Genomic DNA, 13,761 nt, shown 5'->3' on the forward strand with positions numbered 1-13,761 from the left:
ATAACATTCAGAGGGAGCCCCACACTGAGATTGATTGAACTAAAAATTCTGGCTCCAAATATCCCTGAAGTCTGAGAGTATTTAAAACCTGAAGATAGATCAGCTTCAGAAGTACAAGGCTGGAGTACAAGTACAATAGAAATGATATATTAATAGAGAAAAAGTGCTTTTCTTCCAGTTTTCAGGAAATTATAAATAAAACTGAGAAATGCATTAAAAAAATCCCCAACATTATAAACAACTTGAGCTTGTCCTCTTAAAAAAAAAAAAAAAAAGAAATAAAATACACATTAAAAATAAAATCAAGGTTAAGACACAAGCCGATAAAAGTCAGCATGTGAGCTACCATGGAGTGTAACAGAGTAATGAAAAGAAAGGACACGGAGGAGAAATGAAAAGAGGTATATATATTAAGTCATGCCCAAAGGGTTATGTGCACCATGTACTAATAAATGCACCGGGTGGATAAAAGGATGAACAAGGTGGTTCAAAAAGTATTCAAGCCAAATAAAAGCAAATGTGGGATGAGAGGATGAAATGCTAGTGTAAAGGTGTGTATGGATTTCAGTGGAGCTAGGATGATTGTGGATGATCTGACCCTGTCCCAAAAGAATGGAAAAAAACCAGGATGGAATTAAGAAGTCTTAGGAAACAACTGGGAAAAAGAGATGAAAGGAAGCAAAAGGAAATGTCAAAAGTGAAGTGAGAGGTGTTACATAGACCAGGCTAGGAGAAGGAAAGAAAAAGAGATGAGACAGTGAAAACTCTGAAACATAGCAGCGATCCATTACTGGGTGTGTATGGACTGAGCAGTGAGGCAGCCAGTCACTAGGTCTTTTTTCACATCATTTATAGGCAGAGAAGGTTTCAGAAGACTGTTCCTTTACAACTCTCTGAGCTAGAGGAGGACCAGCCCCATGACATGTACTGAGGTCCTGCTATCTCATAGACCAGATGTAAAGGATCCTAACAAGAGGAAATGAGGCAAATAGCAGGACCACAGCTCTGGATTTCAGGAGAATAGGCTAAGACCTGTTTAAAGTCTTGCTTGAAAGAGTCGCATGGGAGGCAGTTCTGGGTAGAAGATGGATCCAGGAGAGATGGTTGTTTTTCAAGGGTCACCTCATCCAAGCTTAGGAATCATCCATCCATGTGCACAGGAAATCAACCAAAAGTGGTACAAGTCCACAAAGTGGTCCCAGTTAAACATTTTTAAAAAAGGTGCTAAGAAAGAGGGGGAAGCAGGGACAAGTGACCAGAAGGAATGTCACTGTCTGAGCATGCAGGGACAGGTTTAGGAAAGCCAAAACACAGATCAAACAGAGTATGTCAAGGAACGTGAGCAGCAGTAAGAGAGACGAGTACATCAGTATACAAAGGGAGACTATAGAAAATGCGGGACTGCTGCTGAAAAGGGCAGGTGACTTGGTGACAAAGGAATAAGAGAAGACCAAAGTATTCAATGTCTTCTTTACCTTGTTTTTTACTGCCAAGATTTACCTTCAGCAGTCGCAGCCCCTACAACCAGTGTGAAAGTTTGGAGCAACGAAAACTTACCATCTGTAGATGAGTAACAAGTTAGAACTAGCTAAATGCACTGGATACACACAAGTCCAATGCATCTGATGGAAGGGACCCAAAAATGCTGAGGGACCAGGCCAGTGTCACTGTAAGACAGCTCATATCTATCTCTGAAAGATCACTGCAATTGGAGGAGGCTCCTGAGGACTAAAGGAAACAAACATCACTCCATTCTTCAAGAAAGGGAAGAAGGAGTATCCAGTGAGCTGCAGACTTGTGAGCCTCACCTTGAGCCCTGGGAAGGTTATAGAGCAAGTTCTGCAAACATTTCCAAACATATTAAGGACTAGGTGACTGGCAGTAGTCAGCATGGATTTACAAGCAGCCAGCTGTGCCTGACAAATCTGATAATCTTCACCAATGAAATGAATGACTGAAAGGACAAGAGGAGAAGAGTGCATGAGATTGGTCCTATTGACTTTAGCACCATCTCCTAGAACATCCTCATAGACCAACCACTGAACTATAGACTAGACAATTGGACAGTAAGATATATTGAAAACTGGCTGAACTGCTGGGATCACAAAGTTGTGATTAGTGGTGTACCCCAGAGGTTGACACAGGGTCCAATACTATTTAACAGCTTCATAATGACTTGGATTACAAGAACCACTTGCACCCTCAGCAAGTTTGCTGATATAGAAAACTGGAAGGAATAGCTGATACAACAGAGACTGCACACAAGGAGAAGCTAAGGCAGCTGGGACTGTTCAGTCTGAAGATGGGAAGGCTCAGTAGGACCTTATCCATGTGTATAAATGCCGGGTTAGAGAGTTGAGGGAAAGAAGACAGAGCCAGACTCTTCTCAGTAGCCCAGTGACAGGACAAGAAGCAACAGGCACATACTGAAACACAGAAAATTCTGTCTGAAGCTCAGAAAACATTTCATTACTGTGAGAATAGTTGAGCCCTGGCATGAGTTTCCCAGAGAAGTTGTGGAGTATCCGTCTTTGGAGATACTCAAAGCTCAACAGGATATGGCCCTGAGCAACCAGCTCTAGGTAACCCTGCCGTGAGCAGGAGGATTGGATGACTTTCATGGGTCCCTTCAAGTATCAACTACTCTATGATGCTGTGATACAAGCTTCAGATATAAATTAACCTAATTGTTTTCCTTAGATTTCTTCTTGATTATGGAAATCACATAAAGGAGGTTACAACAACAGGTTCAGTTCAGTTTCCTCCACCACATAATGGGTTTATTACAGTTCTTATATAAAGACTGCCATAGACTAAGTTATTAATGAAACATGCTGATGAGCAGCTGTCCTAATGATTGAAGATATCACTGACACAAATCAAGTATATTAACACTGAACTGGACGATTATCTCCTGAATATAGGAATATAGAGGTCATATTCACTGTTTCACTCTGAGGAGGAGGGGCTTGAAGGCCAATAACCCACACAGAGCATATAATCAATAAATGCTACACTTCTCCTGTCAGACAACAGACAGTAAGAATTTGAAGAGCCAGTTAGAGGACTGCCTTCTCCAAAGGAATGTGTGAACTCTATTTATTGGTCTTAGAGAGTTTTCTTCTTATAAATCTGGTGATAGAATTTCAGTATCTTGTGTGATACCTTGACTTGTTTCATTTTTTCAGCTGAACTAGATTTTGGAAGGTACCTATGCAACAATGACTGCATGTACACAATGTAAAACCAGTCTATAAATGTGGAAACTGAGAATAGGCAAAACAGGAGGGATGTTTTTCCATATAGATTGAGGTACACCTTTGAGCCTGGCTCCAGAAGGATGGAAGTGCCCATCGTACCCCTTTCCACTTTTAGAAACGGCTTGGCCCTAAGGAGCACCAGCCCATTCCAGCCCTCCTCCCGTGTGCTTAAATGGACACTGTATGATAACAGTACTAGCAGGATCCCTTAGGGTTTGTTTACTCAATAAGCACTTCATATTAGTCAGTCTACTAACAATCCATTCATTCTCTTTCACATAAGCTAGCAGAGATGCACAGAGAAATAAATAAAACATAGGCATTGCTGTCATGCTTTTTACTACTTATATCACTGACATATTAAAGGCATTTTCCAGGAAGACTCACCAGACAGAGTCTTTTGTAAGTCTGGTGTCCACTTTTCCTTCATCATCCAGAAAGAAGTCCAACCGTAAATTGGCATTGTTATCATGGGCAGAAGAGTAGTTGGTGATGAGTCTTGCAGGTATCCCCAAGCATCTCAGGACTGTGGCAAAACCAAAAATGTGATGAGGAGGACAAATATGAAGACTATGTTCATGGATGACAGGAAGAGAGGACAGAAACTACTAATAGCTAGAATAAAATGGGGAAACTTGGTTAAAACAACCCAAATAATTCCTCCTATCTGTCTTTACATAGTACATGGTAAATATTTTTTTTGGTCCTGAAATTATGAGTATCCGGGGTACGCAGCGGTACAATGGTTATAACCTAAGCAGCTAATTACTAATAGTTTTAAAGCAGCCTTCCATAGCAACCACACTGCAGCCTTTCAGGGCAAATCTGGTGCAATGGGTCAACTGCATGACCAAATGTAGTACAAAGAAAAAACAAGTTTAAACTTGCAAGAAATGCAAAATATGTTAGGTCTCTTAGTATGGGTAACTTAGGAGAACCAGGAGATTATGCTAAAAAGAAAATTAATAGAAAGTATCTCCTTTTGGTTGATTTGGAGTTTTCCTGTGTTACATCTGCTGTCAGGAGGGATCAGGAGAACACAAAGAATAAAGCAGAAAATTATTGCTAACAATGGTAAGAAGCTGCATTATTTGCAACTGAAATGTCAGAGTTTGAGAGTCCAAATAAAATGCATTACATAATTTGTATTGAATACTAAGTAATAGTATTTGAGAGTCAATAGTCCCTTCCCACAAAAGACCTTAAAAGGAGGACAAAAAAAAAGCCCCTGGCCCTGAATTTCAGACCATCACAATGTAATGCTGGTGACTCTTCTCACCATTTGACAAGTGGTAGATTTGGGAAATGTGGTAATACTAGAGCAATATCTGTAGTTGCAGTAGTGCATCAGTAGATCTCTGTGCCTGTGTGCACCCTGGCTGATAAATAAGCATGGAGCACAGTCCTGAGAGGGAAGAGGGGTTGCAGGGTGACACATCATCTCAACTTCTCCAGATGACATATTTTGTTTCTCAGCCAAAAAAAGTTCTTTTTTTTTCCAAGTTAGGAGCCAACATGGTTCTGCAGAAAACAGAGGGTGTTTGTTTGTTTGTTTGGTTTTTTTTTGGTTTTTTGTTTTTTGGTTTTTTTTTTTTAAAGGGGAAAGATTTTTATTGAAAATCCTATTTAAAAATAGTTCCAATGCGGCAGTGTTGAACAGCTCTTCCTGCTACTGCTGGGTTTTGTATATTCATTAGTGTCACTACTCTGACTCCCAATAAAGTGTAACACTGCACATTCGTTTCAAGTTCCTGGATGACAAATTACCTGGATGCATCCAATACCATATGTACCTATTGATTAAACTTAATTCAAGTGCCCTCCAAGGCTTCCAGCGCATGAGCCATCACGGCTCATTGCAAATAATTTGTCTGACAATTTCAAGATTAATGACCGTTTCTCAAATGTTTTAGCATTTTTAACAGATGAATATCCAGAGTGTACATTACAGTAACCTTGGAAAGCTGGACTGGTCACAATGATAAAAGATTGGCAGCTGAGAGAGACTCAAAATCACCTCAAAACAACACTGTTAGTTGCACATGACTGTTCAGACCTTTGCTGTCCTCTCTGTAGTGATCCACAGCTGGATATATCAGTGGCTATCATCAGATCAGCCACTGGACAACATTTCCGTTTCATAACACTCAACAAACTTTGTACTTCAGCAATCCTTGCAGCAGTACAAAGTGCCAGGTCTCTGACTTGACTAACTTAGTCAGCAAACCAAGTCTAGTTTTGCCCCAGATAAATACGCCTCTCCATTTAACACAGCAGGCTCCAGGCCTCTGCTGCATCGCCCCAGTTTCGCAGTGGCCTGCAGGCAAAATATTGCGTAGTGGTGATTCAGGGCCAGTGCAGGGGGAAGGTGGGAGAACTGGTGTGTGTGTGTGCCTAGAGAAATCCAGATAAGGCAACAGGCAGAGAAGTCAAAGTAGGCCATGGAAGCCACTGTGAGGAATTCCTCCATAGGGAACACTTGCATGAGCCTTTTTGAACCCATTTGAACCAGAGTACTGAATCCAGCTCTGAGGTCCCCAACATAAGAAGGACATGGACCTGGTGAAGTAAGTCCAGAGCAGGGCCATGAAGATGATCAGAGGGCTGGAGTACCTATCCTATGAAGACAAGACTGAGAGAGTTGGGCTGTTCTTCCTGGAGAAGAGAAGGCTCTGGGGAGACCTTATAGCACCCAAAGGGAGGGTTGCAAGAGAGCTGGAGAGGAACTTTTTACAAGACCATGTAGTGATAGGACAAGGGGGAATGGCTTTAAACTGAGATAGGTTGGGTTTAGATTGGATATTAGAATGAAACTCTTCACTGTGAGAGTGGTGAGGCACTGGAACATGTTGCCCAGGGAAGCTGCAGATGCCTCATCCCTGAAAGTGTTCAAGCCTAGGATGGATGGGGCTTTGAGCAACCTGATCTAGTGGAAGGTGTCCCTGCTAACAGCAGGGGAGTTGGAACTAGATGATCTTTAAGGTCCCTTCCAACCCAGACCATTCTATGATTCTATGAGAAGCAGAGAAATCTGAAACTCCATCCCCCACTGCAGCTGTGAGAAGCGTGTGCCAGCAGAAGCCTAGATGGTCAGAATACAGCTTTATATCTGAGGTCCTTACTCTTTTGAATAGTTTTTGAACTACCTCAGGTAACCAGAATGAGTTATGAAAGTCCGTTATCCAGAGAGGAGGAAAATTATGTACAAAATGAAACACATACAGAACAGGCAAAAATAAAGTGAAAACACAGAGATGCCCAAAGCTGCCTGGGGGTGAAGAACCACTCTTTCAACTTATCATTCATTATTCAATTTTCATATTTCCTGTGGAAGATGGGTGATTAATAGCCTTCATTTTTTATGAAAGTATAATGTGAAGAGAAGTATAATGCGATTCCTTGAGAAAGGTTTCACTGTGAAATTTTCTGTAATTTCCTTTTCACATCTTAAAGAGAAGGACCAAATCTTGGACCTTCAGCTGTGGCTGAAAAGTACTTGATGCAAAGCGGGCTCCAAGCCTGAAGAAATACACACTGTGTGTCCCTGCAACACGCTGATCTGGTCTTCCCCACAGTCTGACACTTAAATGCATATGTTGTAAGTGCTTCTCAGGAAGAGCATCTCAGCTTAAGACATTTAATTTAGTCCCTGTTAAGCTGCTTCTGTTGGCCAGTGCCATAGGCATAGGAATGGCTTAACTGGCTGTATACTGACATATGCTGGACATAAGCTTGCTTTTAATGTCTGGTCCCTATTATCTGTATAAAGCACATTTGATACACTCTGAGAGTCTTTACTGACTGCTAATACACTTCAGTGTGTTCCTGTGTATTAGCAGATGATGTCGTTAGAAAGTGCTAGATAGTAACTAATCCAATGCTGCTTTCCTAACTGGGTTTTATGACCTGCAACACTATGCAGTAACTCTAGAACTCTAATTTGATCAACTGTGTTTAGACATAACCTTGTAGTGCTAGGCAATTCATAAACTAGGCCAGCATTTTCTTCATTCTTCTGGATCACAAACTCTGTAGAAAATGTTAACAGTGCTCAGTAGACAGGTGCAGGGACAGTTCACCTCAATTTTTATAGGAACAATCCTCAGTAGGTGAGATTTGGCCTTTCTGCAGCAGAAACATGATTGCACATCCCATACTGGATAGTAATTTAATGTTTTAGGTCCAGATGACAAGCACCCTGTTCATTTAAGATTTCCTGACACAAATGTGGACCATGCCAAAAGACTTAACTTCCTCTCTCACAAACCCTCGTGAGCCACTGAACACATTTTACTGAAGCCAGAAATAGTTAACAGAAGTTTGTGTGGAAGAGCAGCTGAAGTACACACCAAAGTTTTATTTGAAGACCATCTATTTTAGCCATGTATTTTTAAGCCTCTGTACTATTTACTCCTGAAGAACACAGAGCCAGGAAATATTTTAGTTCATTTTATCTAAGAACTCTGTTAAGCAAGAATTGCATGGCAGCATGGAGGTTTTCTCACTGATACCTACATGTGTTGAAGACACCAGCAAAGACCCAGCACTGGCCGTATCTCACAGGTTGCTTAGAACTGTAATACTCCAAGAGAATGTCCACACTTCCTGTCCAGGCTGAAGGGGCAACACCATAATCATATGAATTGTTCCAGGATCCGGCAATCACACCATTATCGTCCCTGGAGTTGATCTAAAGTCAAAGAACATGAGTGTTAAGGATGTCAGAGACTGAATAATAAAAAGCTCCTTAACTCAGCAGACAGATAAGATGGGAGAGACTGAATGTAGCCAGTTTATGCGAGAAGTAAGATAATAACATTTCATTATGAAGGTAGGGGATAAATGAAATATTCTAGCTAAAGACCATGGATTCTCCATCACTGAACAATTTTGAATGAAGGTCAGACACTTAAAAAGAATGCTGAAATTAAATCACCACACTGAGTATCATGTTACCTGTTTAGTAAGTTTTATTAACATGAAACATGCTTACTGATGTATTTTAAATAAATGCAATCAGTTTTACACTGATAAGCAAGCCTCAGAAATATTAAGCTGTATTCTTTCCTAACATCATTTAGTTTTCTGTCCATATCAGTCCAGATTTTAATAAAATCATCCCTGATTTACAGCAGATTGAGAGGAAAAGCAGTTCACTGTTATTTTTACAGTAGAAACTATATTTTTTGGTCCAGCACACACGAAAACAAGAAGGAATTTGCTGTGTAAGTTTTCCTCTGGTAAGATTATACAAAGCAGAGAGTTTTGCTGACTAATGGCTATACTGATAGGCATTAATGAGCAATACATCTCCTAGCTGCAATTTGAACCAAACCAGTTGAGGCTGTGCAAAAAGCTCATTCGCTCTGTACCTTTTAATTATGCAAATGCAGAACAGCTACACCAGCCAAATAAATCACAATTCTCATTTGAAAGCTTTTGGCTGCATTAACTACTATTTTATAATTAGAAAATCGACTTCCTATGAACTCTAGGACTGAAAAAAAATAAGTATTCAGAGTCATAACCAAAGGATTAAGAGGTTGTGCCCATCTCACTGGCGTGGGAAACATGCCAAGAAAAGAAGTCTTGAAGGACAGGACAACATGTTGATCTTCTGGCTCTCCTCTGGCTGTAAAGGATGGAAGAAGAGAAGGGCTCTACCTGCTTTGCAACACCAGGAAACCTCAGAAGGAATCCAGCATGGTAGAATGTCCTCAGACTAGATCAGCTCTACCACATTTCAACTTGAGCAAGAATGAGGGTAAGGAACACAGGTTGAACTTCAGCAATTCTTGACAGCTTCTTACTCAAGTCCAGATTCCAGATGACCAAACTGCCTACCCAGCTATGGCCTAATTCTGCAGTATAGACCTAAAGTACATAGGCTCCTGGACTTCCAATAGTGAACTTCTCTACCTCTCTAAAATGACTGAGTGGCTCAAAACTTAAGTAATATCCAAGCCCTCTTTGGGTTCCTAAACTCTGTGCTATTCTGTCCTGAGTGCCTCCACGGTCCCTACATGAGGGACCTTTTACATCTACTAGCCCAGAGATGAGGGCACCTCATTCAATTCTTACCTCTATCCGGAGGTCTGAAACCATATTTCTAGTGTCTGGGGTGAAATAACTAACTAAAATGTTAAAAGAGAAAGAGTAGTGGAGGTGTTCTCAATACTTTTTGATGAAGCTATTGTATTTAACATGATGCTGTGCAAGATCGAGATCCCCCTTCAATGTCATAAAAGACAAAGAGCTCATTTTCTTTAAGCCTGCACAAATGCTATAACAAATGAGTTAAAGGATCATCTATCTCCAGCAACCATGTTTTGTGGACAGTCTATTTTAGTAGATGGCTTGAGAGAACATCTAATTAACTAGCTCAATGACTAGAGTATTATTCTGGGAAGCAGAAAGCATCAGTTCCGACCTCGAATAAGACAAAGGAGAGGACTCAGCCTTTTGTCTTCCACAGTCTGGATGAGCCTAGCATCTTGAATATTAGGGATAGGACTGTTCTTGCACCCACAGCATGATTTCTAGCAACTGGAAAGAATGGAGTTTTGGAAAGTCTTCTGTCATCTGCTTGATTATTTCAGGTACTTCTGTTCTGAATGTGGCATGTTTTGTGGACCCCATGTTTAAGAGGACAGTTCTCACAGTGTTTTCTTCTGGGGCCAAAGTAGCACACATATATGTTTGTTCTCAGCCTGATTAGGTCACTTGGGGCTTAAATCAGACACAGCAACACCCACCCCTGCAGTGTTGAAAGACCCTATTGAGGTTAGCACTGGAGTCCACATAAAGCCTCACAATTCTCCATTCAAAATTCCGGCCATCAGGCCACCTTATTTTCCATAGCAGAAATAGCTTTCTCAGTTATATCAGCTACTGGAAAATAAGCACAGTGTTACAAGGAATACTTGGGCCTGGAGTGCAAGGTCTAAAAGTGGCTTTCCCACACTGAGGCACCATTCTCAGGGAAAGGCGATGCACCAACATAAGTTGCTTCAACTTTAGTGGAGCAAAATAAAATGCCAGACTGGGGAATGGACAATTGCCAGAATGGACAACTGATCTGCTCTACGTTGGAGTGAGCACATCAGGGCATGAGGGCCAGTTAAATCAGACTGGCTTTGATTTATGAGTCACTTCTGACATATATTAAGCATTTATTACATACCACTGCGGAGGCAACACGGCAGATTTTGATTGGGTTTCCACGCCCAGAGAGCTCCAGTTCTGCCTTATCCATCAGGAACAGGCAAGCATCCAGAATGTTTTCTTCAAACTAGATAAAATAAAATAAAATGGGAAACAGAGGTAAAATTCTGGAAAGCACAGGCAAGGCTATTTCCCCCTGTTGTTGTAATAGCTAATCAGCTTCAAAATTAACTTATCAAGTCGAAGTTCTGTGTTTAACAATAGAAGTTTTCTTCTGGAATAATTGCCCATGTGTAGAGAAAAAAAAAAAAAAAGTGAGAGGCTGTAAGTGAAGTGTAATTTTCAATTCAATCTCAGTCCAGTTTCCAGAAGGTTGAAATGACAACACAGTCTTTCTGACAGGACATAAAATTTTAAGTGCTAACAAGTATATAATAGGAGGATATTATAATAATAACTACAAGAAGCTAGTCTACTTGTGAAGGACTTCAAGTCCTTCACAGATTCCAGACCTGTTAATTTCAGGACTTCTCTGACACAGCCAGTGCATTGCTGAGAAGTTGAACAATAAGTGGTTTGCTAGTGTTATTTGGAAGACACATTTTAAAGTTATTTTTAAAATCTGTTTAAAATTGACAAGGTAAAATCTGATAATATAGATTAATCCTGATCTACAAAACTTAGTCATCAAAACCAGCAAGTGACCTAAAGTAGTCTTCTTCAAAAATAGAGTGAAAAGGTAGAGGTTTTTTCAATCCAGCATGAACAAGCACAAGAATGAATTGAGGGCAGAGGTGCCTAAATAGACCAGAAACCATTTGTCACAGGACTTGCCCTGCACTGTATATCATTTTCCTTGGAAGAAACTGCATAGCCAAGGAAAATACCTTTGTCCCCTGGTAAATAGTAGGATACAGGGAAATGCACATTAATAAAACAACTATCTTCTAGATACACAGACTTATATTAACATTCAAGGCTGTGACAGGAACTCCATGGAGCTTGTCCTCTTGCCATGTTAGATTTTATATTCTATGCTTGCTTCCTGAAAGATATGATTCATACTAATACGATTTTTGCTCTCATGATACTACTAGAGCTGGACAGATTTTGTAACTGTCTCCTGCCTGGCTTAGGGCTCCTTGGCAGATGAAGCCGATCCGAGTTTTGCCTCCTGAAAAAAGTGAGCAAGAGACCAGACCAAGCTGCTACTTTAGCAGCCTGGGGAAAGGCAGAGGAGAACAAAGAGTGAGGTCAGACAGCTGAAAAGGAAGCTCTAAGGAATAAAGACTGCTGATACTGCAGGGAAGATGGAAGGGACAGTGGTGACATTCCAGGCAGGAGCTGAACTCTGGCATAAGCCAAGAAAGAGAAAGCACCATCGTGTTTCACCACCTTCAGCCATTTCCTGGCCAAAGGAAGTGCTTTTCTTTGCCTCTGCCTTGAGCCTACCTGGGTCTTATTGCTCAAGGAACCACTGCTATATGGATCATTTTCAGCAAATGTCCCTCAAGGCAGCACATCTGTCACATCATCGCCCACACTGGCGTTGAAGCAGGCATTCTTTCTCTGAAGCAGGCATTCACTAGTGACTATAAAGTCTAAGCAAAACTGAATTCTTGGTGTTTGGGAATAGGGGAAGAGGAAATAGTGTTTCTCAGAGATCTACTCCTAATCATTACTGGGAAACTGAATAATTGCATGGTAGACTTTCCAGTCCACTCCACTGGATGTGATGTAAATAATCTTGGTTGAATGATCATGCTTTGGAGACCCTCCTTCCTAAGGGAACAACAGATAATGTAAACTCAGGACCCTCATAACCATTTTTCCTGCTTCAAGCTCACTTTTCTTCAGGTCTGGCCCAATGATTTATCACTTTTACCAGGACCAAAATCTACTTTCTGCACTTCAAGTCATCAGACCTGAGTTAAATCAATAAGAAGTTTACCCTGCAAATTAAACCTTTCTCATGTAGAGTTTATGAGACACTGTCAATCTTGCCAGCATATACAGAAAGAATAAAGAGGAAATAAATTGCTACAGGGTTGCTGCCTTCCACCTTAGCATTTACAAAACAGCATGAATACTTGTGAAATAACTGGATAACAGAAGAAAGAGGAAAAGCTGCAAAGTCCAGTTGCCTTTTACACTGTTGCAGTAGCTTAGGATGCAGAGTAGCCTTAACACTAAAGCCAGTTTTGCCCTTTTTGACTATTCAGGGATTTAAAAACATTAAATCAAACTAAATCAGTTTCCTGCTCTCACTCTTAGCATGAAAGTGCTATCTAGAGGGGAGCGGAATAGAAATATAGGAGTTGTAAGGCTGAACACCTCTGAAATGTCAGAGGAACCAGAGCAGCAGCAGGAAGACAAGACGGGAGTGAAGCTGGGCCACACAAGCTGGAATGAAAATAAGTCAGTGTCAGAACCAAAGAACTTTGGCAGAGCCACTTGGGAAAGACTGCCGATGGACAACAAGGCATGAGAAAACACACAAGCAAAGGGATTCTGTCTTCACACAGAAGTGCCTTATGTTACAGAGCAATACACTTAGTCGTGCTGGCCTCCTTCATGCTAATCTAATAGATGACCTTCCATCTAAATCAAAGTAAGAGGGGCTGTATCACCTTCTGCACTAGTTGATTTAGGGCTGTGTTTCTCATAATCAGTTGCAGGCAGATATGATCTCATGTTGCTTGTGGTCTGACCTGGACAAATGCATGTGCCATAGAATTACATTGGCACAGTGGGTTTCAAAGCTAAAGCAGATCAATGTGTGAACATGAGAGAAGTCACAACAGAAACAGAACTCTATGCCACCTGCTTTATGTTATTCTTTGCACACACACACAAAAAATATATCAACATTAAATGATCAGCACAGCAATCCAACTTCTGAAGTTTTTCAGCAAGAGAATTCCTATGTGTCTAGATTTCTTCCAAAGCCATATTTCCCCTGAATCCTCTGTAGAATTTTCTGAGTGACTGGCTATTTACAGTTTCTTAGAAGGGATCACAACCATGTTACAAGGAACACCTCCATGCTCATTCATTACAGCCGTATTCCAACTGTTCTGTTGTTTTTTCTTCCTTGGTCCATTTTTCTTCTCTTTCCTCCTTTCATGTTGATGCTGCTCATTGCAGAAAGCAGCTGTGAGAATCATCTCCCACTAGTAACCCAGTTTTGAACTGTATGTTCCTTTTTAATTTACAAGCTGAGTTAAAGCTTCCAGCTGTCATTGTTCAAAGCAATTTTTTAGTCTAAGACCATTACCATGCACAAGTCTTATCTGTATTTTTATATATGACCGTATACCTTTCACCTTAATGTGGT

The 13,761-nt window shown here is 40.8% G+C and overlaps 1 protein-coding gene across 2 annotated transcripts in view; it reads right to left on the reverse strand.

Annotated features, from left to right (window-relative positions):
• Positions 1–13,761, reverse strand: part of F13A1 (coagulation factor XIII A chain) — a 60,969-nt gene that overhangs the window by 18,078 nt on the left and 29,130 nt on the right. For both annotated transcript variants that reach the window (XM_027897373.1, XM_027897372.1), the window contains exons 6-8: positions 10,444–10,551; positions 7,776–7,950; positions 3,648–3,786 (exon numbers count right to left, since the gene is read on the reverse strand). In XM_027897373.1, the coding sequence (XP_027753174.1) occupies positions 3,648–3,786; positions 7,776–7,950; positions 10,444–10,551 (422 nt within the window). The remainder of the gene's footprint in view (positions 1–3,647; positions 3,787–7,775; positions 7,951–10,443; positions 10,552–13,761) is intronic.

Source organism: Empidonax traillii, unplaced genomic scaffold (assembly GCF_003031625.1).
Source record: "Empidonax traillii isolate 1590-97213 ecotype Southwest subspecies unplaced genomic scaffold, ASM303162v1 scaffold537:size946161, whole genome shotgun sequence".
In the NCBI taxonomy this organism is placed as follows: domain Eukaryota; kingdom Metazoa; phylum Chordata; class Aves; order Passeriformes; family Tyrannidae; genus Empidonax; species Empidonax traillii.